Source organism: Accipiter gentilis, chromosome 28, assembly GCF_929443795.1.
Source record: "Accipiter gentilis chromosome 28, bAccGen1.1, whole genome shotgun sequence".
In the NCBI taxonomy this organism is placed as follows: domain Eukaryota; kingdom Metazoa; phylum Chordata; class Aves; order Accipitriformes; family Accipitridae; genus Astur; species Astur gentilis.
The window spans coordinates 16,748,534-16,772,935 of NC_064907.1; the positions used below are offsets into that span (position 1 = coordinate 16,748,534).

At 43.0% G+C, this 24,402-nt stretch overlaps 1 protein-coding gene across 1 annotated transcript in view; it reads right to left on the minus strand.

Annotated features, from left to right (window-relative positions):
• The window catches only part of ASH2L (ASH2 like, histone lysine methyltransferase complex subunit), a 370,425-nt gene extending 347,002 nt beyond the window's left edge, over positions 1 to 23,423 (minus strand). Inside the window, exon 1 of the mRNA XM_049831305.1 lies at positions 23,419 to 23,423. Within this exon, the coding sequence (XP_049687262.1) occupies positions 23,419 to 23,423 (5 nt within the window). The remainder of the gene's footprint in view (positions 1 to 23,418) is intronic.
• Positions 23,424 to 24,402: the final 979 nt, after the last annotated feature.

The following is a 24,402-nucleotide window of genomic DNA, read 5'->3' on the forward strand; positions in this document are numbered from 1 at the left end:
TGCAGCGCAGGCACAAGAGACTCAGCTACAATGCTGACTTAACTACGGTATATAGATGTGAAATCACTCCTGCAAGGTCACATAGTCTTCCCTAAGCATAATCTTATTGCCCTGTTCATCCAAAATACATACCAGGCTGAACAACGACATGTAAGAATGTGCTCGTACTCCACTTCTGTCCCCAGATAACATAAGAGTGCCCATGGGCATAACCTTCAGCTCCCTGCCCAGATAGGAGAGTCACTGCCACCTCCCTCCTACTCACTGGGACGATGCATACAGGAACACATGTATTTTCTAGCACCTGAGCGCACTGTGCTACTATCATCAGCTCTTGCAGATGGGGAATTGATAGAGGAAAAGATTAAATAATTTGCTGAATTGTAAAAGCCACCTACAAGAGTTGTGAGTGAACCCAGGTGTCCTGAATTTCAGGTCAGCACTTTAACTGCGAGGCCGCCTCTTCTCCCAGTACCTACATGCTGTTTATTTTACAATACAAATGTGTGAAAGGACTGAATGTGCTCAGACAGATGAGAATATCCCATCTCAATTAGTCACTCTCCAAAAAGCCTCCTAGGGGGCCAGGCCTCCTTAATGCTGCATGTTCCTCCTGAGTTCCCCAAGCCTCAGCAGGCCTCAGGGTAATAAATTACATTTGTCTCTGCCTTAGCAGCAGCAGCCTGGCCGAATCCTCCTTTCCATGACTCAACTCATGATGAAATGCCTATTTCCTGGTGCTGAGATCTGTGAAAATTGGTCTTTTCAGCCTCCCTCCTGAGGGACATGCCTCAGCGAAGCGGCTGGGGGCATCTTTGATCAGATGTGCTTTTCTCCCTTCCCTTTGCCCCCTGATACAGACGCCTGGTCCTGGGGTGTCACTTATTTGTATTATGTCTTTCAAGGACGACACACAGAGTGCGTTTGAAATCTAATCTCCTCTCAAGGGGCTGTGGGGATGGGAAATCAGGGAGATGCCTGAACACTGACCAGGTTTTGACCTGGTCCTACAAGGACTCAGGTTACACAAAATGCTGTGCTGGCTCTGATAAGCATAAATCTTTTGGGCTGCAACTTTTCCAAAGTTCAGCAGGTGACAGCTTAAATAACTTAATGCTCGGCTGCTGCCTTCTAATGCTGACACGCAGAGGGGGGCAAGACAGGCTGCAGGGTGGCCTGGGAAGTCCACCTTCCCCACTCCCACCACCACCCTGGCGGTTGTCCATTCCCAACAGTGTGTTCTGGCTCTCCGTCCAGGTACAGAGGGTAGCCTTGGTGTGGCACTTCAGCCTTCTGTGGACTGTGAGACTTCAGCTGATTACACATGCTACAGCATGACTTCCCGAAACCTTGCAGCCCCTCCTGGCTCCAGCATCAGCTGAGTTATGACTTGCCTTTCATTGGACTCCATCTAATGGAGTTACGTTGCACTGATGCTGGTGCAAACAGGCACAGCTTTGCCTGTGTCACTGACTCCCTTTCACAGACATCACTGCAGACTCTGGTCCACATGAGAGCAGTTTCATTACAATGGAAAGCATAAAAGCATAAATGCTCTAACAGCCTTATCTCTACCTCTTCCACCACATGCATGCTCCCTTCTCCACAACATAGGATATGCAACAATACACAGTCAAGGCTGTGCTGTTAAACAGTGCTCATTCTTCTCAGCACCACTGGTAATACATAACACAGCTCAGCCTGAGGAGTGCTTCTGGTATTGTTATTAATGTCTATGTCATAACTGCTTCCATAGGATTTCCATTACACCCAGGGATCATAGTGTGCAGAAGGTGCCAGGAGCTCAGCCCAGCCTGTTTTTCCCCAGCAGGATCTAAGACCCAGCTCTCTCTGAATGACAAAGAGAGCAGGAGAGACAGTGAAGTTTCACATTGTTTCAGTTAAGGGGGGGACCACTAAAGAGTACAGAAGAGAAATGAAAGTGAAGGTCAATAGGGCATTCCTATTGCTGGGAATACACTTTTGTACCAGCCACATCAGGTAAATTTACTTTTGCTTTGCTGCTTAGTGTTTTCCTGCATTCCTGCCCTGCTCCATACCTAACCTGCAGCATCAAAGAAGCCCCTTCATTCATCCTCTGCACCCTGTCCTGCTCAGCTCTTCCTGGCAGCCTCTGATGACCTGCCTTGCCCCATCTCTGTGCTCTGCACTCCCTTCAAGCACTGACTCTTGCAATCTGATGTCAATCACAGCTATTTTAATGTGCTAACTTTCTAAATCCACACTTATGCTTACTTAACAATATGCTGCTTTGATCAGTGTAATGCAAGCAAAACTAACAAAAATGTACCCCTTACCTCCCCTCCCCTCTCCCGAAGCAAGCCTTACCAGGCCTCAGGCTTGTAAAACCAAAGCAATTGCAGTCTTTAATTTTATTTCCTTTATTTTCAGGCTGTTAGGTGCTGGTTCTGATTAGGGACATTCTGAGCAGGAATAAAGCTATTTTAAATAAAAAACATGTTGAGCTTTAGGGGCAAAAAAAGCACAACCTTATCGATTTAGAAGAAATGTCTTTTCAAGCAGTGTTGTGGACAAGGCCATATTAAGCTAGGTGACTTGGGAAGCAACCTTTCTTGTTAGTCACATTGCTCTTATAGTTCAGAGATCAGAAGGACATCATTTTGGGGTAGAGCAAATGGACTTTACCGCAGGATTCAAGAGGACAAGGCCTTCAAGCATTTTCAGGAAATGTAGTTTCAGGAGCACACTGAGAGATAACTTCTTACCTACTTCTGAGCCTCACAAAACCAAAATGAAGTTTCACTTAGACTTCACTTGGGCAAATATGAAGTCACTAGCTTGATTTCAATAGAGTGCAACCGAGTACGTACTTCATACCCTGGTAAAGCTGAAGTTGCTGCACTGGGACAGCTCTACAGCCGCCTAATTCACTGAGGCTGATACAGTTACGCTAATCTGTGCTGCTGAACAAACAGGCTGGTGTTTGAAGTAGAGCTGCTTTGGACTGCTGCAGTAAATGAAATCAAATATGGCCCAGTGGCTGGATTTACACCGATGTAACTAAAAATGTCATCATGCCTTCAGAGCATGGGTCTGGCAAACCTGATCCTGCTAGCACAGCTCCCTGACCAGTGTAAACAGACTTCACTAGAACAGTGTCACTTTTAAACAAGCTGCCTAGATGTAATACATAGGAAATATGTGCTGCATACACATGGCTTTGTGATACTGCACAGGGTTTTATGGTAGGGTCAGGGGAAAACTCAGGACCAACCACTTAATCCTATTTAATTTGGGCATGAAATCTGCCAACGCCAGCATCCTGACTGCACTTTCCCCTTCAAAGCAGCTCCTGCCTACTCTGGTGACTCTGGATAGCAGAACCTTATCTTTATTTTCATCTGTCTGTCATTCCTGATTTTTACCTCCTTGGATATGTACGCCCTCCCCCCACCCCCACAGATCCTATGACCTCAAGGTCCTTCAGCATTCAGTGCCAAAATCATGTCAGAGCTGAGCTTCTGCTCCTCAGGAAGGAGTTACTGGGACCTTTCATGGGTCAGGGTTCAGATTAAGTTAAAGAGGCAGGGAGATAAAAGCTGGAGAAAGCTCTTGTGGAAGAGTTCATGGACGGCTGCCATACCGCAACACAAGTGGCTCGACTTAAAAGTGTGCTGAAACCAGCAGAAAGTGTTTTGAATGCACCAAAATGCCTTACATGGTTTTATTTTTATTCATTATTTTTTACCCTGGTTAAAGACAGAGATTGAAATGGCTGTATTTGGACTAAGACTAAATGTTCAATGATGAGACATTATATGTACCTTGAGGTGTGGCTTTTAAAACTGAAAAGCCTGATCACAGTAAAAAGTTCTAGAACCAGATTTAGGGTGAAGAGTACGCTTACCCTACCACAGGAATTGACCCCTTTTAAGTGACTAGCTCTGTTCTGGTAATAGCTATTACTATACTATTATTAGAGTGGGAAGAAGCTCTTCCACAGACCAGAGCTCCACTGTGTTAACAGCTCAACGTGGAAGAAGAAAAGGCTGTTATCCCAAAGGGCTGGCAATCCACATGTGGTTCCGAAACTTGCTGCTAGCCATGGCCTTAAAAAGCTGCCTCTGGCACAACCAGTTTCAAAGTCTTTTTCTCACTCAAAATTTTGCAGTATAATATGATTTCATTAAGCAGATGCTAGACAGATAACGTGACATCTTCAAGAAAAGGGTGTTTCCCAAGTGCTTAGGAGTTTGCTGCATGACTCTGATGTCAATATGGAAACTTTGGCAGACATCAGAGGACTTTGAATCAAACCCTTTTCTTTCCTTAAGCTATGCTTCTGCTGTAATTAATATTTTCACTACTCATTCTGTGATAGATACAGGCGCCCTGGCAACACCTTCAGGGAAGCTTTGTGGGACTGCAACACACCATCACATGGCCCTGAGTGTTAGCTCTCCTGGACCAGGACCTCATTACTCCAAGTGCTGAACAAGCGCTGGCAAACCAAATTGCCCCAGAGTGCTGAACAGAAAGTGCAACAGACCAGTGCAGTTGCATGCACTTCAATGCTAATTTATTTTCCCAATATGTGAGTTAGTTTTATGGTATCAGCATTTTGTAGCTGAAAATCTATGGGTTTCTTTCTAGTAAAGGGAAGGTCAGCATTCTCTGAAGTGAATGTGGGTTCCTCTTGTTGGCATGTCAAGCCAAGGCCCCAGATAGCCAAAGGCAGGTGCTCAGCTTTCAGCAAAGACCTGGCCCCTTTCCAGTGCTTCCAGGTGGCCAACCCCAAAAGTGAAGGCATCTTGAGACAAATCACTTTGAAATTCTTTCACTAGGACTGGCAAATCCCCTCTAAATCTGCCTTTGCGTTAGTCGTTGTGTACACGTGGGGAATTTGCAGAACCAGTCAATGCACTCCACTTGGAGAGGGAACGTGGGCCCCACGTTGCCACGAGTGCTATTGTACCTCTCCTGGCAGTTGCTGCATTACTATGACAGCTGCAAACCCCGATGAGTGAATAACCTAATCGAGCCATTAAAAGAAACAGAAGCCCTCTGCCCTGTTTGATTTCTCTCTATAATGATGTAAAGTGCACTTTAATGGAGTCAAAGTGGTCCTGGGCCATTCTTGTTAAGGCCATTTGATGCAGTGCTATTGAGTCCCACTGCTAGCGTTCATTACCTCCCTTCAGCTCTCTCCCCTGCTGCATTGTAGTTCAGACTTCCCAGCACAGTTTCTCTGCTGCTACAGCCCCTTGCCTGCATTTTGTCTACATAAATTAGACCTTGTGCAGCATATTGGCCTGTCAGGGGACTAGGAAGAAACTGTATATTGTTTCTGGCATTCCCGGGCCCTTCTGCCCCTGACATCTGCTGTGTTTGTGACAGGGAATACATTCCTGACTCATTATCCGGGCAAGCGGAATCCCTCCCTGACAGCACCATTAATCAGAATCAAGCAGTCCGGCAAATAAAAAAAAAAAAAAAAAAGGAGAGAGAAGAAGAAGAAAAAGAAAGCAAGCAAAGAAAAGAGACAGTTTCTAACTTTCACTTTTGTGTCATTCCAGTGTCTGGACAAGTAGCAATCTATCTTTCTGAGTGACAGCTCTGATGGATGGCATTATTTATGCTTTTGTGTATTAAAAGACAGTTCTGGCACTGGCTTGTCACTCACCAGAGATTTGAAAAAAGTTGAAATTTAATTTGAAGGAAAAGAGGGCAAAGATCATAGGATTCTGGCTAGGGAGTGTTGCCTGGGAGGGACAGAGATTACAGTGGGAGGGAGTAACTGGAAGAGGTGCAGAAATGATGCATAAATAAGTAATTGCCCTTACAGGTATAGAGATTTCTATTTTTCACTGTGTATCTAAGTTAGTATCTTGCTGGGCTGGAGAGGTCTGTTTATTGACACAAAATAGGTTTGATGCTCCTCAGAGGGATGCAACATTTTAGGGTGAGGCAGGCATATGCTTAATTTTCTGTACATAATTTGTGTGTGTTTGTGTATACAAACATTATTATATATGTGACTAAATGTGTGTGTATAACAGGGTGTCTTTACATGCACATGTGTATTTACACAATTTTAAATACAGGCTTTTTGTTCTAGCGTACACATCTTCAAGATACAAAACATATCCAAATATGTACACACACCCACGAAGACAGTCATGTGGATACATCCCATGATGAAGAACACAGTCATATTTTTAATTTCTTCCTTTTAAAAAATGTTTACTTACTACACTATTTGTAAGCAAATTTCAGTACAAAGGACACTATTCTTTCAATCTAAAGTATCTTCACTTGCCTCAAGTTTTGGGGAAAAAAACCCGCATTTCACTTCATCTGAAAAGTGTAGTTTGACTGTTAGTCTAATCTTACGTCTTTTTCTTTATATTTATCCACACATATTCTAGTTGACCGCTGAATGCAGAAACCCTGGAATGAAGATTTAGATGCCCACACTTCCATTTGTACCATCTCCTGCCTGTAGAAAAGGCTGGTAATTGCATGTGAAGTGCCAGTCTGGGGAGCTATCTCATACTGACCCATTTATAAAGTCAGAATTGCAGGGAGTGTAAATCCGTATCTTTGTTTAACTGTGCTGATTTATGTGCTGGCAATTGAACCCATAAGTATTTATACAGCATATACCACACTGTATATAAACACTAGAACACGGCCAAAGTATGTTGGGGGGGGGAGGGCATAATACATAGTGGTATAAGAGGAAATAAGCAGGCCACATTCACTTCAAGAGCAAACAGGTACATCTTCCTGAAAATTGTCGATCATGTATATTTACGCCAGCAGTGAATTTGGCTCTACGCATATTTATGTTTCTGCAGTCCTGATGATAGGAAGAGCCTCTCAGGACCTACTGTTCCATGTTCAGAGTGAACACTGAAGACTTACCTGATCTGAAGACCATAGTTAAATTATTAAAGGACATTATATGAATAAGGCATCCCAAATTTAGGTGTCAAACTAAAAGCAGGATTCTTACCTGGAAAAACTGAATTTATTCAGAAAGTTTGGATCACAGATGGATGCACATCTCTTTCTTCATCCCCTTCTCATGTATCCTGTGACTGAATGGAGGGAAGTGCCTGTACTCCGTTGTGCTGGCTCCAGTGAAGGACGGACATTCACAGAGGTGCTAGCGCCATTCAAACACGTGCATCTGCATGGGTACACAATTGAAGAGAGCAATTTGGTCACAGGTGGAGCAAGGTTACCAGCCTCTGCCTGCAGAAATGTTCCCTTACTGTAAATGTCTGTTCAGCAGGCTGTGGCTGCCCATGTAATGCCATGCACAGGTTTCTAACTGCACAGTGGTTTGGGTTTATGGGTCAGATACACAGAAATGATGGCACATAGTTCCCTATAGCATAACACAAGACGTTTCACTCTATGATACTTCCAACACTGAACAACACATGGTTTTGACCTGAGAAAACATGAAATAACAAGAAACATAGTTCCTATTATTTATAACTGTTGCTTGCAGATGACCCATCTCTTGGCTATTTTGACAAACATCTGCTTTGGAACCTATTAGCCAACATACAGCATTTGCTTCTAATTAATACAAATTTGTTTCATTCCCAAGTCTCAGCAGGTTTCAATTCCCCTCTCCCAGACTATTGGCATCAGCAGCAGTCACCCTACCACACCTAGCAAATCTTGACAACAACCACTCTTGAGACTATAAATCCAGGGCAAAATCCCAAGCACTTCAAAAGCTGCCAGAGCTCTTGGCTAAATCCAGGAATGGTGTTGACTTGCAGGCCCAGCTGGATTGTTACTATCATCCTCTTGGACTCTTTTTCCTTCCTGAGGATAGAGTATCTCCTCTTTCTATCCACAGGGATTTTTCAGCTCGGCCTCATTACAACACTTAGAAGTAACACCGTATTTCCAATATATTGACTGAGCACTATGGATGGACAGACAGGGAACTGCTGTTACTCATGAGTATTTGAACACCCACCAGCCCAGGATCACACCACTGGTGTTCTGATTGAGACGGAGGTCACAAGAAGGCCTAGGACTGTGCACTGACTTAATCTGAAAAAGTTCCCTAAAGGGATGACATCACAGCAATCCCAGGCAATGAGCTGTCCCGTCAGGGTGTGAAGTTGTGGAATAAGCCTATTCTTTCAAGATCCAGAGCTTAAATTTCGAAGTAAGATGTGTGCGTAATTCCCTCAGACTCCTCTGAAACCCCAGACAGTGTTTTGAGAAGGAACCAGTCATTTTTCTACTTCCAGTCTCAGTATGGTAGAGACTGTGGACTGGCTTTTTTTAAATGTTGATATCATTACACTGAAATTGGCTGGGATGTAGGGCAGGCTGCAGTTAGTGGAGAAATATGTGGAGGGGTTTCTCTTCACTGGCTTTGAGAGGCATAAGTCGGGCTGGTCAGTAACTGCTCCAGAAAGAAACACAATAATAATCACTCATAATAGCTAGGCAGAGAAGAAAAAGACAGTCTATCTTATTTGTCAGTCCTACTGTATCTGTCTTCTTGGAATTGTACTGTGAAATAAAGACATCCAAGATTGTACCTCAGCTGGGGTAAATGGTGTAAATTTTCATAGCTCTAGTGAAGACAATTTATACCTGCTAAAGATCTGCCCCTTGATCTCCAAAGCCAAAGGAACATAAGCTCTTGCGTTTTAAGCGTGGTAGTTGGAATGTTTAATTCTATTCTGTCGTCTGTCAGAACAGCAGGCAGAAGGAAGGAATGTATTGGTGTCATATGGAAACCACGGTTTGATGACGGACAAAATTAAATCCTTGCATTTGGATATAAACCATGGTAACACAAAATATGCAGCAAGTCAGGCTTGGTTTTCAATACTGAAAACACAAGGCCCCACTTGGCAGGCTGAGGAGGGGATATTAGTCAGATTTAGACATGGTTTTCTTTGTTGTATTGAAGGATAAATAATTATGTGCTGAGATATTCCAGACTCATGTTAACACAATTGTGTGTGAACCACAGCAGAGGATGCTGTGAGAATAGGAGGACTGAAGGTCCTTTAACCTACAAAGTATCTGGGAATCCTGGAAAAGTTTTGGGGTTTACTTCTGGAAAACAACCCCAAAGTTTCCTCAAAATATATCTGACATGCTAATCTCCATAAATTAAACCTTCCAACCATGTGCTTTCTTGACATTCTTAGGTTAACATATTGATTCAGTATATACCATGTCTCCCTACAACGTCTGCTCAGCATTGCTACTACTGCTTCAGCTGGGGATGCACCCTGAGCAGCTGGTTGAGCCCTCAGCTCCCACTTCTCTGTGCTCGGTAGCTGAGCACACCCCCAGGGGCTCTGGGAACAGAGGGACTGCCACACTCGCAGCATAAAGGCAGCTCTTCTTCCCTTTTAATGCTTTTACTAGTTGAAGTCCAGAGGACACCTCATGGACATGTAAGAGAAAAAAATTACTAAACAGAGGGTGGAGTCCTCTCAGGCAAGCAGCAGTGGCTAGTTATGGGTCACACAAAGAGATTTTGGGAAAGTTTCACTATGACTTGTGTAGACATTCGTCTGATCACCCCGTGGGACTCGGCACAGGGTCCACCATACCCTGGGCCACAGAGCACTGACACCAATATGAGGATGCTGCAAATGGCGTTTATTCAACTGCGTCACGCCCTTACATACTGTCTGTCGGTCATCCCGCCTCCTTTAACCCTTCTCTTTCCGTACATCGCGAGATCTTCCGAGCGCCAATCCCTACAGACTTGGTAGCATTTCTTATTCGATTGAAACAAATGTCTGTGCAGAACAACAGATAAAACTACTTTAACTTGTGCTTACTTTCTAAGTGCAAGAATTCTGACACGGATTTATTGAATATACCCAAATCTGCTGAACAGCTCAAAGTGATACTCAGCAAATCACTCATTGTTTGTTCCATGATCTCCCAAGGGGCGCTGCTACTTTGTGTTTTAAAAGAAACCCCAATGTAAAAATTGTCTGCAATAGAGGATCAAAGGTATTACAACCCACTGCCATGCTCCTATTTTTATTTACGTTGTAATATCCTGAAGGCAGAGATCCTACTTTTGTTCTGGTTTTGTATTGTGCCTCCCTCAGTGGAGACCTGACCTGGCCTCTATCTGCTACCTGCACTGCCTAAGCTAAAAACCGTAATAGTTAGCAGAGCAGTTTAAAACAGGTGCTGGGATTATTCCCAGAGGCTCTGGGCAGAGTCAAAGTAATTAGCTGCCCTAGCAGACACAACTTGTCCTGTGCAGACAGCCATCACAAGGCCTGTGCACCGAAGTGGGATAGATGGTCTTATCTGAGACACCAGGAAATAAACAGGCTTCATGCAGTTCTGGGGCCACCCTTGTGTGGTGGCACAAGCCTTATGCTGGTCCATCTGAATGGCTCTATCTTCACTGACCTGGTACTGTAGTGTATGAACTGTCCCTCTCTTCCTTTCCCAGTATCCCCACCCCTGCTTCCATTTCCCAAAGAGATTTATGATCTTCTGTGCAGTGAAATCTGCACTTCTCTTGCCTGACAGCACTACTGAAGCCTATTGTGCAGAGACCTGACAATATTGACTGGTCTTAGTCATTCATGTTTCTCTTTCCCCATCAGCTTCCTCTGCTGCCAGAAAAAAACTTTAAAAAGGAAAAGTGGAAGGTGAAAGCTGCAATTCACTGATGAAGTTCTGGAACTGCCTTATTCTAGAAAAAAAAGCTGCTCCAGTGCCTGCCCTCTAGAACTGAGTTCTGATTTGCACCACCCCCAGATTGCTGTGGATGCTGCTTTTCATCTTGCACTGTCCTGTTGCACTCACAAGTGTAAAATGGAACTTGTAAATCACTTTTTGGAAAAGGCAAGGGACATAAATGTCAGCACAGCAGAGTGAGTTTACGTAAAGATGAAATCAAGCTGAGTAGCATAGATACGGCATGGAGCTGGATTTCACATTTCACTGACGCTCTTGGTCCAGAGGTTTGCTCATTAACAAGGCTATGATTCTGTTACTGAAACTCATGATAAGTGGTTCCGTAGGCAAAGATCCAGCAAAGCACTTAGGCAAATTCATAAATTTATGTCCCATTGACTTCTGTGCAACTATTTATATGCTCAAAGTCATGCATGTCTTAAATGCATTTCCAGATCAGGCCTTGTACTCAACAAATAGTCTTTCTGCAGCATCGTAAACCCCAAGCTTTCAAAATTCATGAGTTCAAGCTCTCATTTCCCCTAAGCTACCATAACTGCAATGCAGAATGCAAATTCAGAAAATGCTTTTTTTTAAAAAAAAAAAGGTCTTAGTTTTGAACTCCTAATAACTCTGGATAGAAGCCTAGCTTTAACAAAGTAAAAGAAACAAAAAAGAATGAAAGCTATGGCTGTCATCTAAATTCATGTCTTTAGGAGATGAGATCTTCAGAAAAAATACTCCATAGTGTAAAACTTGCAATAAAAACCCTAAAGTAAGAAGACTGTTTTTCACATTTGAAAAGACTGAGATCTTTGTAGCAGACTCGGGCTTAGTACAACCAGCTAGATGCAACTTGAGCTGTGTTTTGGGTGGGGGGAAAGATTGTGACTCTCAGTTCTTGTGCCTCACACAAACTGCTTTGCACTAAGGTGCTTCAGCTTAGAAGATTACTTTGTAGGGTTGTGGTGCTTCTTGTTTTCTTCTACTTTTTATACATCCTCTAAAGTCTCTGTTTAAAGGTCAACTCTTGAATGAGTATTTAAATGTCTTCATCAATAACAAACAGGAAATCAAATTGCCTTTTAGTAAGGAATCCCAACTTGGTTTTTGAACTGTGTACTTTTTCTTACCATCCTTTTGGCCAGTAAGTCAAAACTGACTCCCACATCTGATTAAGGCAGATGAATTGAGTAGTTGGGAGCATCTCTGGATTAATCAACCCTTTTCCAGAAGGGCTAATTTCATTTCTTATAGACTCCAGGAACCCCAGAGTATAAAAATGTCTTGCATTCACCCATGTGTGATTCATGTTTTACTCTGTTCTTTCCCAAGTGCAGCACAACATATTCTTTAACTGATCATGTATTTTAAATCCCAAAGTGACATTCTGCAGAAGATGATTTAGAGTCAGCTCAAGCTGCTCTTAATATAAGTGGTAATTTCATCAAACTAAAAGCAATGGTGATTTATTTTTAATTATAATCACTATTTCAATGCAGGAAACTGAGCTGTAACTAGGGTTTGCATTTCCTGCTGAGTTTGTCCTGGCCCCATGCAAGACCTGCTTACAAGGTGTAAGATCTGTACAATAGTCATTTACTCGGGCTGAAATTTTTAAAATCCTGCATTAAATATATGCTACACTCTATTCATACGGTTGTTATAAACAAGATTTGCTTTGTTTTGGTGCTTTTGCCCTCCCCTCTTGACACCCCATCTACATACATTTACTTTCAGCTCTCCATATTGCTGCCTCTCTGCTCCTGGCTGAGGGATGCCCCATCGGGGGACCAGCTGACACTGACGAGGAGGAGTAACCAGCAGCAGAATTTAGAACACTCCAAACTTTTCTCTTACTTCTTCCCACGTGGCTTTTCAGAGCCTGAATTGCCAGGGGCTGCAAGAGATGAACATGCAATTAAACTCTCAGGGAAACCTGCCTTGATGAAAATCTCTGGACAGAAAAATCCTAGGGCTTTTGATATTTTGTGGGATTTGGGCTTCTTGCTACCTTCCTCCAAATAAAGCTTTTGAGGAACAGATTAACTTTGTCCACTGGAGAACTTCTGCTGCAGGAAACTCCAGTCTTTTGCAATTGCTCAATTCCCCTTTGACAAGCCTCTTCACCCCCTAAGGCCGACAATCCACATTGCGCTCTACTGCTTTCAAAGGGGTTGCTTTACATTGCATCGTTGGGTAAATGGAAACCACCGAGTGTCATAGGGTGGAATATGAACTCACCAGGCCACTGATTCCCTGATTGCACTACTGTAGAGACAGCTTATTTCTGAATTAGAAGAAAAAATTGTAAAGCCTAGTATCATAGATTTGCCTTTTGCCTATTAAGTTGTAGGTGTGAGTGTGGATATGCTAGTAGGGGTTGCCAAAAGGTACCAGTCCAGACCCTGCTGTAATTTTCATGTTCTAGGTGAAGGCCTGTCTGTTCCCAGGTCACCCCTTACCATCTTCCATGACCACATTTTTCATTTTACTGGCCTGATCGTAAAATATCTGGTGCAAACCTCAGCAAGGAAATCAGGCCCATAAGGTTGAGAGTTAAGCACTCAAATGCTGGATTTCATAAAGCAGACAAAGAGATTAAATGCATATTGACGTATGAAACTGAACATACCCACAGACCATTGAATATTTTCCCCAAATCTGAAAGGATGCACAAGCAAGCCTTATTTTCATCATCCCTGTCTATTAGCATCCAGCCAATACACTTTATAGAGTCTATAGAGACAAGGTATTATAAAAATCATGCAGCCCAGGGAAGTACAAAAGTGATTTAAAATGTTCTAATCTCATTAATCTGTTTCTTCTCCCTAAAGATGTTCAAAGCCCAGGCCAGATCCTTAGCTGGCAAGTGAAGTAGAAAAGCACTTAAATAAGACCTTAAATTTAAGCTCATGCTTAAATTCTATTTACCACAAAGTTCATTTCAAGATAAATTCACACTAAAAGAGTATTTCTAAGCAAAAAAAACCCTCACTTGAGCCAGAGCCTTTGCAGTATAAACAGAGCTAATCTGTAGTAGATGAGGCTTTTCTGCTTCAGGACTTTTTCCCCACTCTTCTGAGCCTCCTTCATGTAGAAAAGGGAACAGAAATTGTGGCTTTGGTGACTAGTCTTAGCAAACCAATTCTGCTTGGATTTTGCATATTCAGCTAAACGGCTGGAAAAAATCACAGTGAACCAGTCTGTCACCAAGCTGTAATGCAAACAAAAAAATTACATTGTTATAATAATTAATCAAAATCTGGTGCACTTGTTTACAGCCCAGAAAGTCTCACCCATTTTCTTGACCCCCCCCTTTTTTTTTCCCTGCAGTGACTCAAGAATTGCAAGTACTGCACTGGTTTAGGGGGTTGTGAGGATTAATACATTCAGGTTTGCTTACATCTCTGAAAATCATGCAGTGTAAATCTGTATGATCTTATCACCTACAAACATTCTAATATATTTTTACTATTAGCTAAGTTATTATCACAGGCTCCTAAGTCTGATAGCTAGTATTTAAATATTTACCATAACGAGAAGACACCTGACTGCCAGCTGTCATTCTCCAACAGAATGGGCAGGTTTCCACATACCTTGATTCTTTTTCCCAACTCCACTGCTCATGATTATTTCTGGGGGGAGCCAATAACCTCTGTATATGAACTAGGTCACTAGTTACAGATATTAATTCTGTGGAAGCTGGACAACCTTTTACCATGCACTTGGCCACTCCTAACTTTGTCACAGCATGATCCTACTTAATGTCCCTAAGCCTCATACATGTGAAGAAACCAGTACAAATGTTTGTAATAGTAAGTAACACTCAGCCACAGTTGTAATAGGAGGTACTATGTGCATGCCAAACATTGCATTATTATTATTATTGCTATTGACAGTATAAATGGCAGCACCATAATGGGACAACAGCATCAGGTCTCAGGGAGGCAGAGGGTAAGGAGACATTAATATGTGCAGTCAAGTTCCATCTTGCACTATGAAAGTGTGCTGGTATGAGTGGTTCTGACACCTAGAACATAAACCAGATGGCCCCTTTCTTACGCCATATCATGCAAAAAGAGATTTGAATTAATTCATGTAGAAATCATGACAATTCTGTTACTGTTGGAACTCAGTATAGCGGACAGGGTGGCAGTAGATTATGCTGAATTTTTAACTTATAAAATACTAGCGACAGATGTCACTGCCTGTACTCCTTTGTTGCTTCCCATTCTTTTTCCATCCTCTAGTGCCCTTGTGTCCCTTCTCCAGAGCAGTAACTCTGGACTACACTGCTTAAAAACTTATTTAAATAAAATTTTGTGCAGACCTTTCTCAAAGTCTGTGTGTAAAGAGAAATCCATCGAACCCCAAAGTGTGCCTGAACCATAAAGATGCTGGGGTAAAGGAGACTTCATTTCTCAGTGAACTCCACCTACAGACCTTTTTGAAATTCCATCCAAAATTAATGAAATTTTACTGGCCAGGGGTATCAAGGAACTATGAAAGCAACAGTGCCTTCCACTAAAAGTTTGCATCCTGAGTAGTTGAGACCCAGCGGGAGACAGGAATATTATCATCTGCACTACGTGGAGGCTGAGGCACAGAAGTAAAGGCGCTTTGCCCAGGGTTACTCTGCCCACATCCCCCAAGTCCTGCTGTCGTGCCTCTGCCCACGAGACATTCCTTGCTCCCGCTTCAGGGATGCGTTTGCACGGGCACCCGTCCAGCAAGGTGCTGGAGTCTCCCTGAGAGCAGGAACAGCTTTCTGCCAGGGCATTGCTGGCGCAGCTACCCAGGCTCTGAGCGCACCATCCCCAGGGCCGCCTTGGTTGTACGCTGCCGTAATGAGAACCCAGGCTGCTCCCTGATCTTTGTACTTCACACATGCCTCCTCACTTCCATTTTTCAGCGCCTTCTCCACACAGCATGTCTCCTGCCGACACACCCCTGTCAGCTCCTCCATTGTGTGGCCAGCAGCGTCTTTCAGCACATGAGCCTCAGCCAATATGGCTTAAACACATCGATCCAGGGCGGGGGGAAGCAGGAGGGAAGCCTCTACCACTAGTGTGTGTCTGTGTGTGTCTGTGTGTTTGCGGGGCGGGGGGGGTCCTTTCTGCCATACAAAAGCGCAAGTGGTTTTGTTCAAGCTGGCAGAGGCCGGCTGTGTTGAAGCTCCCTTTCATCAGTGGGTATTAGGCCCAAATCGCTGCTTCTTTGAATATGTACACAGCGCTTTCCATCTCCTGTCACCGGGATGACAGATCTGCCAGGCTCCTCCGGGGCCTGGCACCTGGGGCGTGCAGCAAAGCCGGCTTTTCAGCTAAGAGCACGCACAGCTTTTTTTTCCTTTTTTTTTTCTTCCTTTTTTTTTTTTTTTTTTTTTTCCATTGGGGAACTTTCTCCTCCGCCTTCCCCTCCATTTCCCCCCCTCCCGAACCTGAATGAACACTTCTTTCAGTAATGGGTTTTTTCCACCTGGTTGACTTGATGAAAGGTTTATGAGTTGACATTATGTGTGAGAAGAACAAAGCAAGCGCGGGGATGTGTGCGTGCGCGGGGGCGGGGAACGGGCTCGACAGAGCTGCTGAAAACTTTATTACAAACTAAGAGACGTTGGGAGCAATAAATCAGTTGGATGCTCTCTACAAACCAGCAGAAAACTGCCACTGCAGAACGGAATGAGAGAGTACACAAGGCCGTGCTGGGCACCAGCACATTCCAGTCAGTTGCACTGGGCTGCTGGAAGGAGGGAGGAGGGAGAGGGGAATGAGGAAGGCCAGAGGAAAAAGCCTGCTGTGCACCCATCTCTCACAGGTCACGCTTCCCTGTGCCAGACAGAGACCTCCAGAGTCCCTACATCAAAATCACAGTTTACAGAAGCAACGGCTCCAAAGGAGGTTTCCAGAGGCATGAACTGATGCTTATGTACCCAGCTCAGGGTGAAAATCAGCAATCTTTAGGAAACAAGCTGCCTTTTGGACAGATGCCCCATATCTACTCTCCCCTACTCTGGAGTTCTGTGCCTGGTCTACCCAGGCAGTTTACTGTTTGCTCAAATTCTGCCTCTCCCAAGGTGAAAGTCGGCAGCTAGTATTTACCAACATACAGATGAACAACAACAGCTTGCTCTAAGTGTTTAAAAAATACCATACCTAAAACAAACAAACAAAAGAATTTCAGCTGTTGTTTGTTAGGAAACCAGAGTTAACAGGCTTACAGTTACAAAAAGCACCTTTAGAAACACAAGCTAAAGGATTTTTACTTTGCATTACAAAGAAGGGTAGAAAGGACCTGAGCTGCTACCAGCTGAGCCTGCAAAACAACCAGGAGGTGTATTGTCACATCAGCTTAAAGGCAAGGCTCTGTAGCTAAGACACGACACGGCACGACACTAACACGGCACACTGCTTCCAAAACAGACTGGCTTCCCTCAGTTGCCCCCCACTGCTTGGTACAGACACGATCAGCAGGTTGGAGGTTGCGCCAAGGGAAATGACAGCACGTTTCCTACAACGTCACAGGCTGCTCAGTGAGAACCATGCAGCTTTCTCCTGGTTTTATGTTATATTGGAAGTACTTTAGTTCATCCAGTTTTTTTAAAGTGTTAGCCTTAGTTCTGCTCTAATTTAGACCTGTGTTAATTAGCACTGTCTCTATTGAGGTGAATAGTTTCTTAGGAGAGGCAGGTAACAGCTTTCGCTGACTAAGCTGAATGAATTGCCCAGAGTATCACTGTGATGTGAAAAGCAGACCAGGTCCCACTGCATGAAAGCCTCTGAACCATCCAACTACCACAGGTCACGCAACCCAACTGCATGCTCCCATTGCTATTTCTCCTTAGCAATCCCATGCTGTACACAAAGGCAAACATGTTTCTATTTTAAACTCTAATCCAAGGCTACTGCATGCCTTTTGGAGTGCGGATGTCCTGGAAATGTCACTGCAGAGCAGTGTGCTCAAGAGATTAGAGCCATTCCATTTTGCAAATGACAGAGTACAGTCACAGATGTTACTCTAGCCATGGGGTCAGACACAGTTGCTCAGGCTTAACTTGTTGAATTGCATTAATAAAAAGGAGAAGGGGCAAATGCTGAAAGATCCTGAGCAGCTGTAACTTTGCTCAGGTTAGTATTCCTAAGGCTTTCATTGCACAGAAACAAACTCCCTTTCCCCCACAACATCCAGTAGCCATTACAAGCTTTAGACAGATGACTCTAAGGACTGAATTCTCAATCAAAAAGTACACTTAATATTTCCAGCCTTGTCATGTACGGGCCAGCTGAAGAGTTAATGGCCTTTCTGCAAAGAACTCTGCAATGAAAGTGGTGGTCGTGAGGCTCCGAGAAGAATCAAGCAACTAAAGCAGCTCGACTGTCTAAGAGCACTGACATTTGCTGAGCCACCTAAAAGTTTCAGAGTAGAGCTGGGTTAAGGGAACTGGTCAAGATTGGAGACATGACAATGCGGAATTGATCAGGGATACATAAGAACTTAAACAGGACTGCCCAGGGGCAGATATACATGGAGGATGGCTGGAAACACTAACACTCGCAGAGAGTGGAACTGAGTTCAGATTCATGTCCAATACCAGCCCTGGGTCTTCAGACCAAGAACTGCAAGGGCTGAGCAGTTCTAGGCAAAACTATGGTGCTTGGCAGAGCTGGGCTGCGGAAGGCACCACCCCTAAATGGTGACATGGCACAGGCTGAGACTAAAGATCACAGGCAAAGAGTAACGTGAACACAACCTGCATGAATCCTAGGGGCCTGGTTCTCCCATCAGTAGTCATTTACACTTGGGCACTACACACAGTGAGCAGCAAGCACAAATTGCAGACTGGAAGAAAATCAGGCTGCGTTAATAATATTTGCAGAAGAGACTAATACTATGGGTTGCTTCTATTTTTATGTACCTAATTTGAGAACTTCTGATTTGCAGATAGCGAGAACTGAGTAGCTTTTACATTTTTAGAAAACCAGGTGCTTTTAAGATGTACCTTTAAAATCAAAATCCATTTTAAATCACCACTGAGAATCTTGGCTGGTGTGTAATAATGCTTCTAGGCACTTGCTCTGAAAAGCAGCCTGAGCTGTGTCCTAGATCAGCATGCAGTGACACGCATCATTCACACTAATGGACTACTTCTAGCTGTGTTGGGGGAGAGAGACAGGGAAGGGCTGGGGAAAAAGTGCCGAAATGTACTGAAAAAACCCCCCGAAAATAAAAATCAGGTGCAATTGCAGCTCCAGCCTGCATGCTTGGTGTTAATCATTTGCTCCATTTCTGTGGCTCATATCTGCTCTATGCTTTTGCACTATGAGAAATTTTGGTGCTCTGTAAAAAGCAAAGTATAGACACACTTAAAACTATAGCTAGCACCATATTAGCGGGATTTCTGCCCACCAGCTGCCCAGGGCAGGGAGAGCCTATCATTTCTTTAGGGTCTGTAGCTGCCTGAAGAAAGCTGGGGAGAGGAAGAGACATAAATTACCTAGTTATTTAAATTTTTCCAAGCAAAAGTTTGGATCAAACACATGAGCCAAACACTGCTGTATCAAACTAACCTCAGTCAGATGTACTGAAGTTGGTAGGATAACTTGGGTGGAAAATGACAGGCATTTGTTCCCTACTGCCCACTGCTGTTTAAGCAGCAGTAGGCAGGTTCTCCATTTTCTTGTTCCAGCTGCAGCTAAAGAGATAACACAATAATCAAAGCTACTTTATGATATGTCTAATGGAGCAGGGAAAGAGTTCCATGGGAGTGACCAGAAATGCACACAGTATTTGAGACACAGGTATACTACGGATATAAAGAGCAATATGCTGTTTCTTCTCTAGAAGTTTCTCACAGAGCTGATGCCCTCACAAAACTACTCATATAGCACTGACACCTCTCTCCTTCAAGGTATTAATGAATTAAGAAGACAGTTTTGAGCAAATATTCGGGGGATTTTTTTTTTTTACCATGTGACTTTACTAGCATTGAATTTTCACTGTTGTTTTATTGCCTGACCATTCAGTAGTGTGAAAAACTTCTGAAACAGGAGTAACATCAGTGTGACATCTGCTTTTCTGTCTCTTTTCTAAATGATGAATATTCTACTGCAGAGCCTCCCCCTCCTCACCCATCACCCTATTCTGATCAGTAGTCCTACTCTGGCTCAAGGGTCAATTTTTTGCAGTAATTCATTCCCTCCCCACATCACTTTTGTTAAAGTCACCAAGTCTTGCCACAGCAATGAAGTCTGTGAGCTGTCTGGGTGATGATCCTGAAGAGGGATGTGATCACTTTATCCAGATCACTGACAAAACCGAGTCCTGTTCTAAAACGTGTAAAAGTTGAAGTCAAGACTAGCAACGTGTCCCTCACATCCCAAAGAGCGAGACTTACACCCTGACAAGTTCTTGATTATGAGCACTGATTTTTCAGTCTCAGACCTGCTTTTCCTTTTCGGTGGTAGCAAATCTGATCCATGCACTTGCTGACTAATGCTAACAAATCAGGCCAATTGCTGCTTACTGGAATCACCTTTCAATGGGGAGCTGACAGCAAGAACAATGCATCTGTTTGCAGCCTGTGGAGGCTGCGGGGAGCATCTGTCATCAGAGGAGCTACTTGTCAAAAGAGGTTTCAGGCTCTGGCTGATTCTCAGAACAGGGAAAAGAGACATGTACAGACCTATAGCTGGACTGTTGTTTTGTATTGGTGGCGCTTTCATCTTCCCCTGTCTTTGCTTCCACAGATGACTTTGTTCTATCAGATGTGGCTTTTAATTATGAGAGTTCTATGTGCCATTAGTGGTTTAACTGAAGGGAAATTGAACCATATAAATAGCACCATTTTGCTATTCTCTGTTTATATTAAGCTGGATTTCCCTTTTGATATTTATTGAGGGAGATGTGGACCTGTTTGACGATTCAGTTCAACTAGTTAAGATTTTACTGGAGGAAGGAATTTAGCCACTGAAATTGCCATAGGCAGCATTGCAACTAGTTGGGTAGGAAAGTAGCAAGCAGCAACCACTACTTAAGCAAGACAGATGACATCAAAGAGGCATTCCACCAGGGGTTTTTTAGCAGTCAGTAAATTATGCATGTACAAAGTAATAAAGGAAGTGTAATAATGCCTTATTGTTATATGGGCACCTTTCATCCTGAAGGATAGTAGTTTACAAGCTGGAGATCTCAACACTGGAGTTGGTATTATGTTTTGTCTTGCAGGGCTGAAATATCATTTACCATTTCAGTCTTAAGCTGATTAAGAAATTACAGTTTGGGAAATACTGTCAATGAAAAACATTATTGAAAAATTGCATAAAAAATTAACATTTGAAAAAGTCACTTTTTATATATTTTTAGCAGGAAAGCATTTTCTTCACAGAGAGAAAATTATATTTTCATTTGAAAATAAAAGCAACTAGTTATAGTAAAAGATGAGGGACATATTTTAATTAAATCTTGAGGAACACAAATTCTTTACATTGTAGGTAGCAGTTTATGGTCAGCAGTACAAGCTGGTCAGATGCAGTAATACTGGGTGTCCTGTGAGAACTCAGACAAGTTGAATTTATAAGCAGCAGCTTTGGGGATAAAAAGGGGGAAGCCAATGGCATAAGACACTGTACAAAACACACAGACAAGGAGAACACTGGTTAAGCCCCTAACAGAAAACTCCTCAGGCTGATTCAACGTGGCCTCGATTCTCTGCAGAGACACAATTCCAGGTCTTAACGCCTTATTCAAATGGAAACCTACAGAGCAAAGTGCTTGATCCCTAACTCGCCTCACTGGAAAACATAAAGTGCTGAGTTAGTGCTACTGGAAACCAAAAGTGCAATTGTAGGGAATCTGAATTACTTCACACCAGTACTTGGATGAAGAAGGTAAGATGCTATAGAAACTGTTGGCTCCCAAAGCAACTCGCAGTGTACATGTCAAGTCCAAGAAGATAAGAAGTGCTGAGCAAGGAATTACAAATGCTTCTCAACATTTCTTACAAGTTATACAGCACTTGTAAGGGTGTGAAAGCAAGAGCTGGTGGGAGACTGTTGTCTTCATCCTTGCTTCTTCATCAAGGCATTGTTTTCTTCCACAGTGATATATAATTTGGAAATGTGCATCTGCAAGGTTTACCAATTAAGTAGGAAATGCACATGCTCAATTGCATCTTAGGTGATGTGGATCCACTGAGAGAGGTAATTGACCCTAATGCAGAAGGGGATTTTCAGGGTGTCTCATCTGTCTCCTGGCAAAGACCTCCTGGCAGGGACATTGCTTCATTAGAAAGCAACTGAGTGTTTTAAGTTCATTTCTGTCTTCGTCTAGGCAGAGGCTTATAAGCGCACCCAGAACTGACTAAGACTGCCAGCATACAAACTACAATTACGGTTAACTTTTAAATTGTGAGCCCATGAAAACAAGGGAAGGGGCTGGCTCATTTTGGTTAAGGCTGTGCAACCACCACTAGAAAATTCTTTATCTATAGGGAGTGTTGCTTGTTTGCATGGTAGCACATCCTCCCAGAAAATGCTGCATGGTAGAGACTGTTCAGAAAGGAACAGAAAAAGAAAAATATGGGTAAAATTAGACTCTACTGTTTGTCGTCCAGTTTCACTGGTAATTAGCTTGGCTACCTCTACAATGTGTTATGCAATATAGATCAAGACTTGATTATTTCTGCCCAGTAATACTCACAAGCAGAGTTAGGTTGCAACATGAGATGAGGAAATAAAAACTAAAGTTTAATAGAAAGCAACAGACACAGACAAGCAGACATCACCATCTAATGATGCTTGAAGAGCTTCTCTCTTTCAGCTGAATGTCTGTTTGGCCTGTAGGCATTATGAACTGTATCAGTCAAACTTTCTGTGCCACCCCTTGTTTACGAAGAAAGCTACAATTACTCATATTTGACAACTCAGTCCCACAAAGCCTTGTGAAGTTCAAAGCACTACCCACCTGGTATTTCTTTTTTACAAGCATGCAACTACAAAGTATAACTTTGGGAATCTTTTAACCTTTCTTTCCCACATGCCCAAGTATTCTTGTTCTTCCCTTGCTCGCTCTCTTGCTTTCATTTCACTGGGTATCACACTGAGAAGACTGAGATAATTCAGATAAATGGGGGAATGAGACAGGAAAGATCTGTTTAGGACTGGTGCTTGACTGAGTTAAAAGAAGCCTACCACACTGAATAAATTAGATCCTCAGGAGATTTTAAGTGTCCAAAATGGCCCACAGGACCTAGGTTCAGAGATGTTAGCCAAGGACTAAAATGACTTAGAGCAACGCACTCCACACCAAAGAATGCTATGGCTTCAGCAGAGCCACTCTGAATGCAGCTCAGACTGTACAGACAGCAAAGGCCGGTTGCAGAGGTTTATGAGAGCTCCTTTCATACCACTGCATTATTATAGAGATGTGTGTCTGAAGATGCCACAATTATAATGGAGAATGTTTATTTTGTCTGTAACCCAGCTGGCTGGTTTGCTGTATTTCAAATCTCTTCAAGTAAATAAATGAGGGGACTCTACTTTCCCCTCTACACTGCAGTGTGTATACATGAGTGTTATTTCCTGTATCAGATTCCTGTACAAAAACTGCTGTCAGGCTATTAATAATCTGGAAAAACACCTTGAAACTTGACTCAATGAGGGCACATTGCAAATGGGCTCTAATGGCTTTTATTTCTCATCTCTGTCACCTCAGATCTAATCTGCCATTTTCTCATTTTTTATCCTCTCTGGTCCCCTCAAAAATCATTCAGCAACTCTTTCTTCAGTGCCAGGCAGAGCAGAAGGGGGCCGTGTGATGGGGTCAGCAGGCATTTATTAACAGAGAAAGGTCAGGTGTATCATGTAGTGTGAAGCAGAGTCTTGGGCACACTCCCAGAACAGAGCAAAGGTGAGTGCATGGCAGCCTTCTGCCACTTCAAGACCTGGGATCAAAATGTAGAAAGCAAAGTGAGATGTAGTCCTGGAGGGAAAATATTCCCACCACCACAAACAAACCTTACAACAACACCCCCCACCATTACTTTTCATTTTATGGGCCAGTAAGGAAGTTTCCTGGATTCTAAGACTCGCTTTTAGCCACAAGGAAAGAATTAGCCAAAGACTGTGCCAAAGAGCCAGTAGCAAACCCCTGGATAGTGACATGCTTGTTTTGTGGATTGCTTCTTTTTTTTTTTTTAATTAAAAAATAAAAAAGCAATCTGGAACTCAAAATAGACCCTAATTCTTTTCTCCATTTTGGGGCCACATCTGTGTCTTCTGTGGAAACAACCTAGTTACCACCAAAACCTTGCAGCACGTGTCCCTATGTTTAAACTCACACTCCTTACATTGAGCTTGGTGTGGTACATTTGCATGAAGAAAAAATGCAAATCAAAGGCTACTTACTTAGTTCCTTCTCCTCTGAAAAAAAGAGAGAAAGAATGTAAGAGGACATTGAAAAGCATTATACAGGACTTGCGACCTATTAAGAACTTACGGTCAGACCTTTAGAAGTTGTTCAGATGCTCCAAAGTTCTTAACTAGATATCACTATATTTTTAATTAGATAGCATTCCTACGTATCTAATTACCTTTAAAAAAAATGGACCTCAGGTACCTAGGGGAAAAAGGCATGAGGCAGTGTCTGACAAACATTGTACAGTATGTGATTCTCAGAGAGAAGCCACAAGTCCTTTTTTTCCCTCAA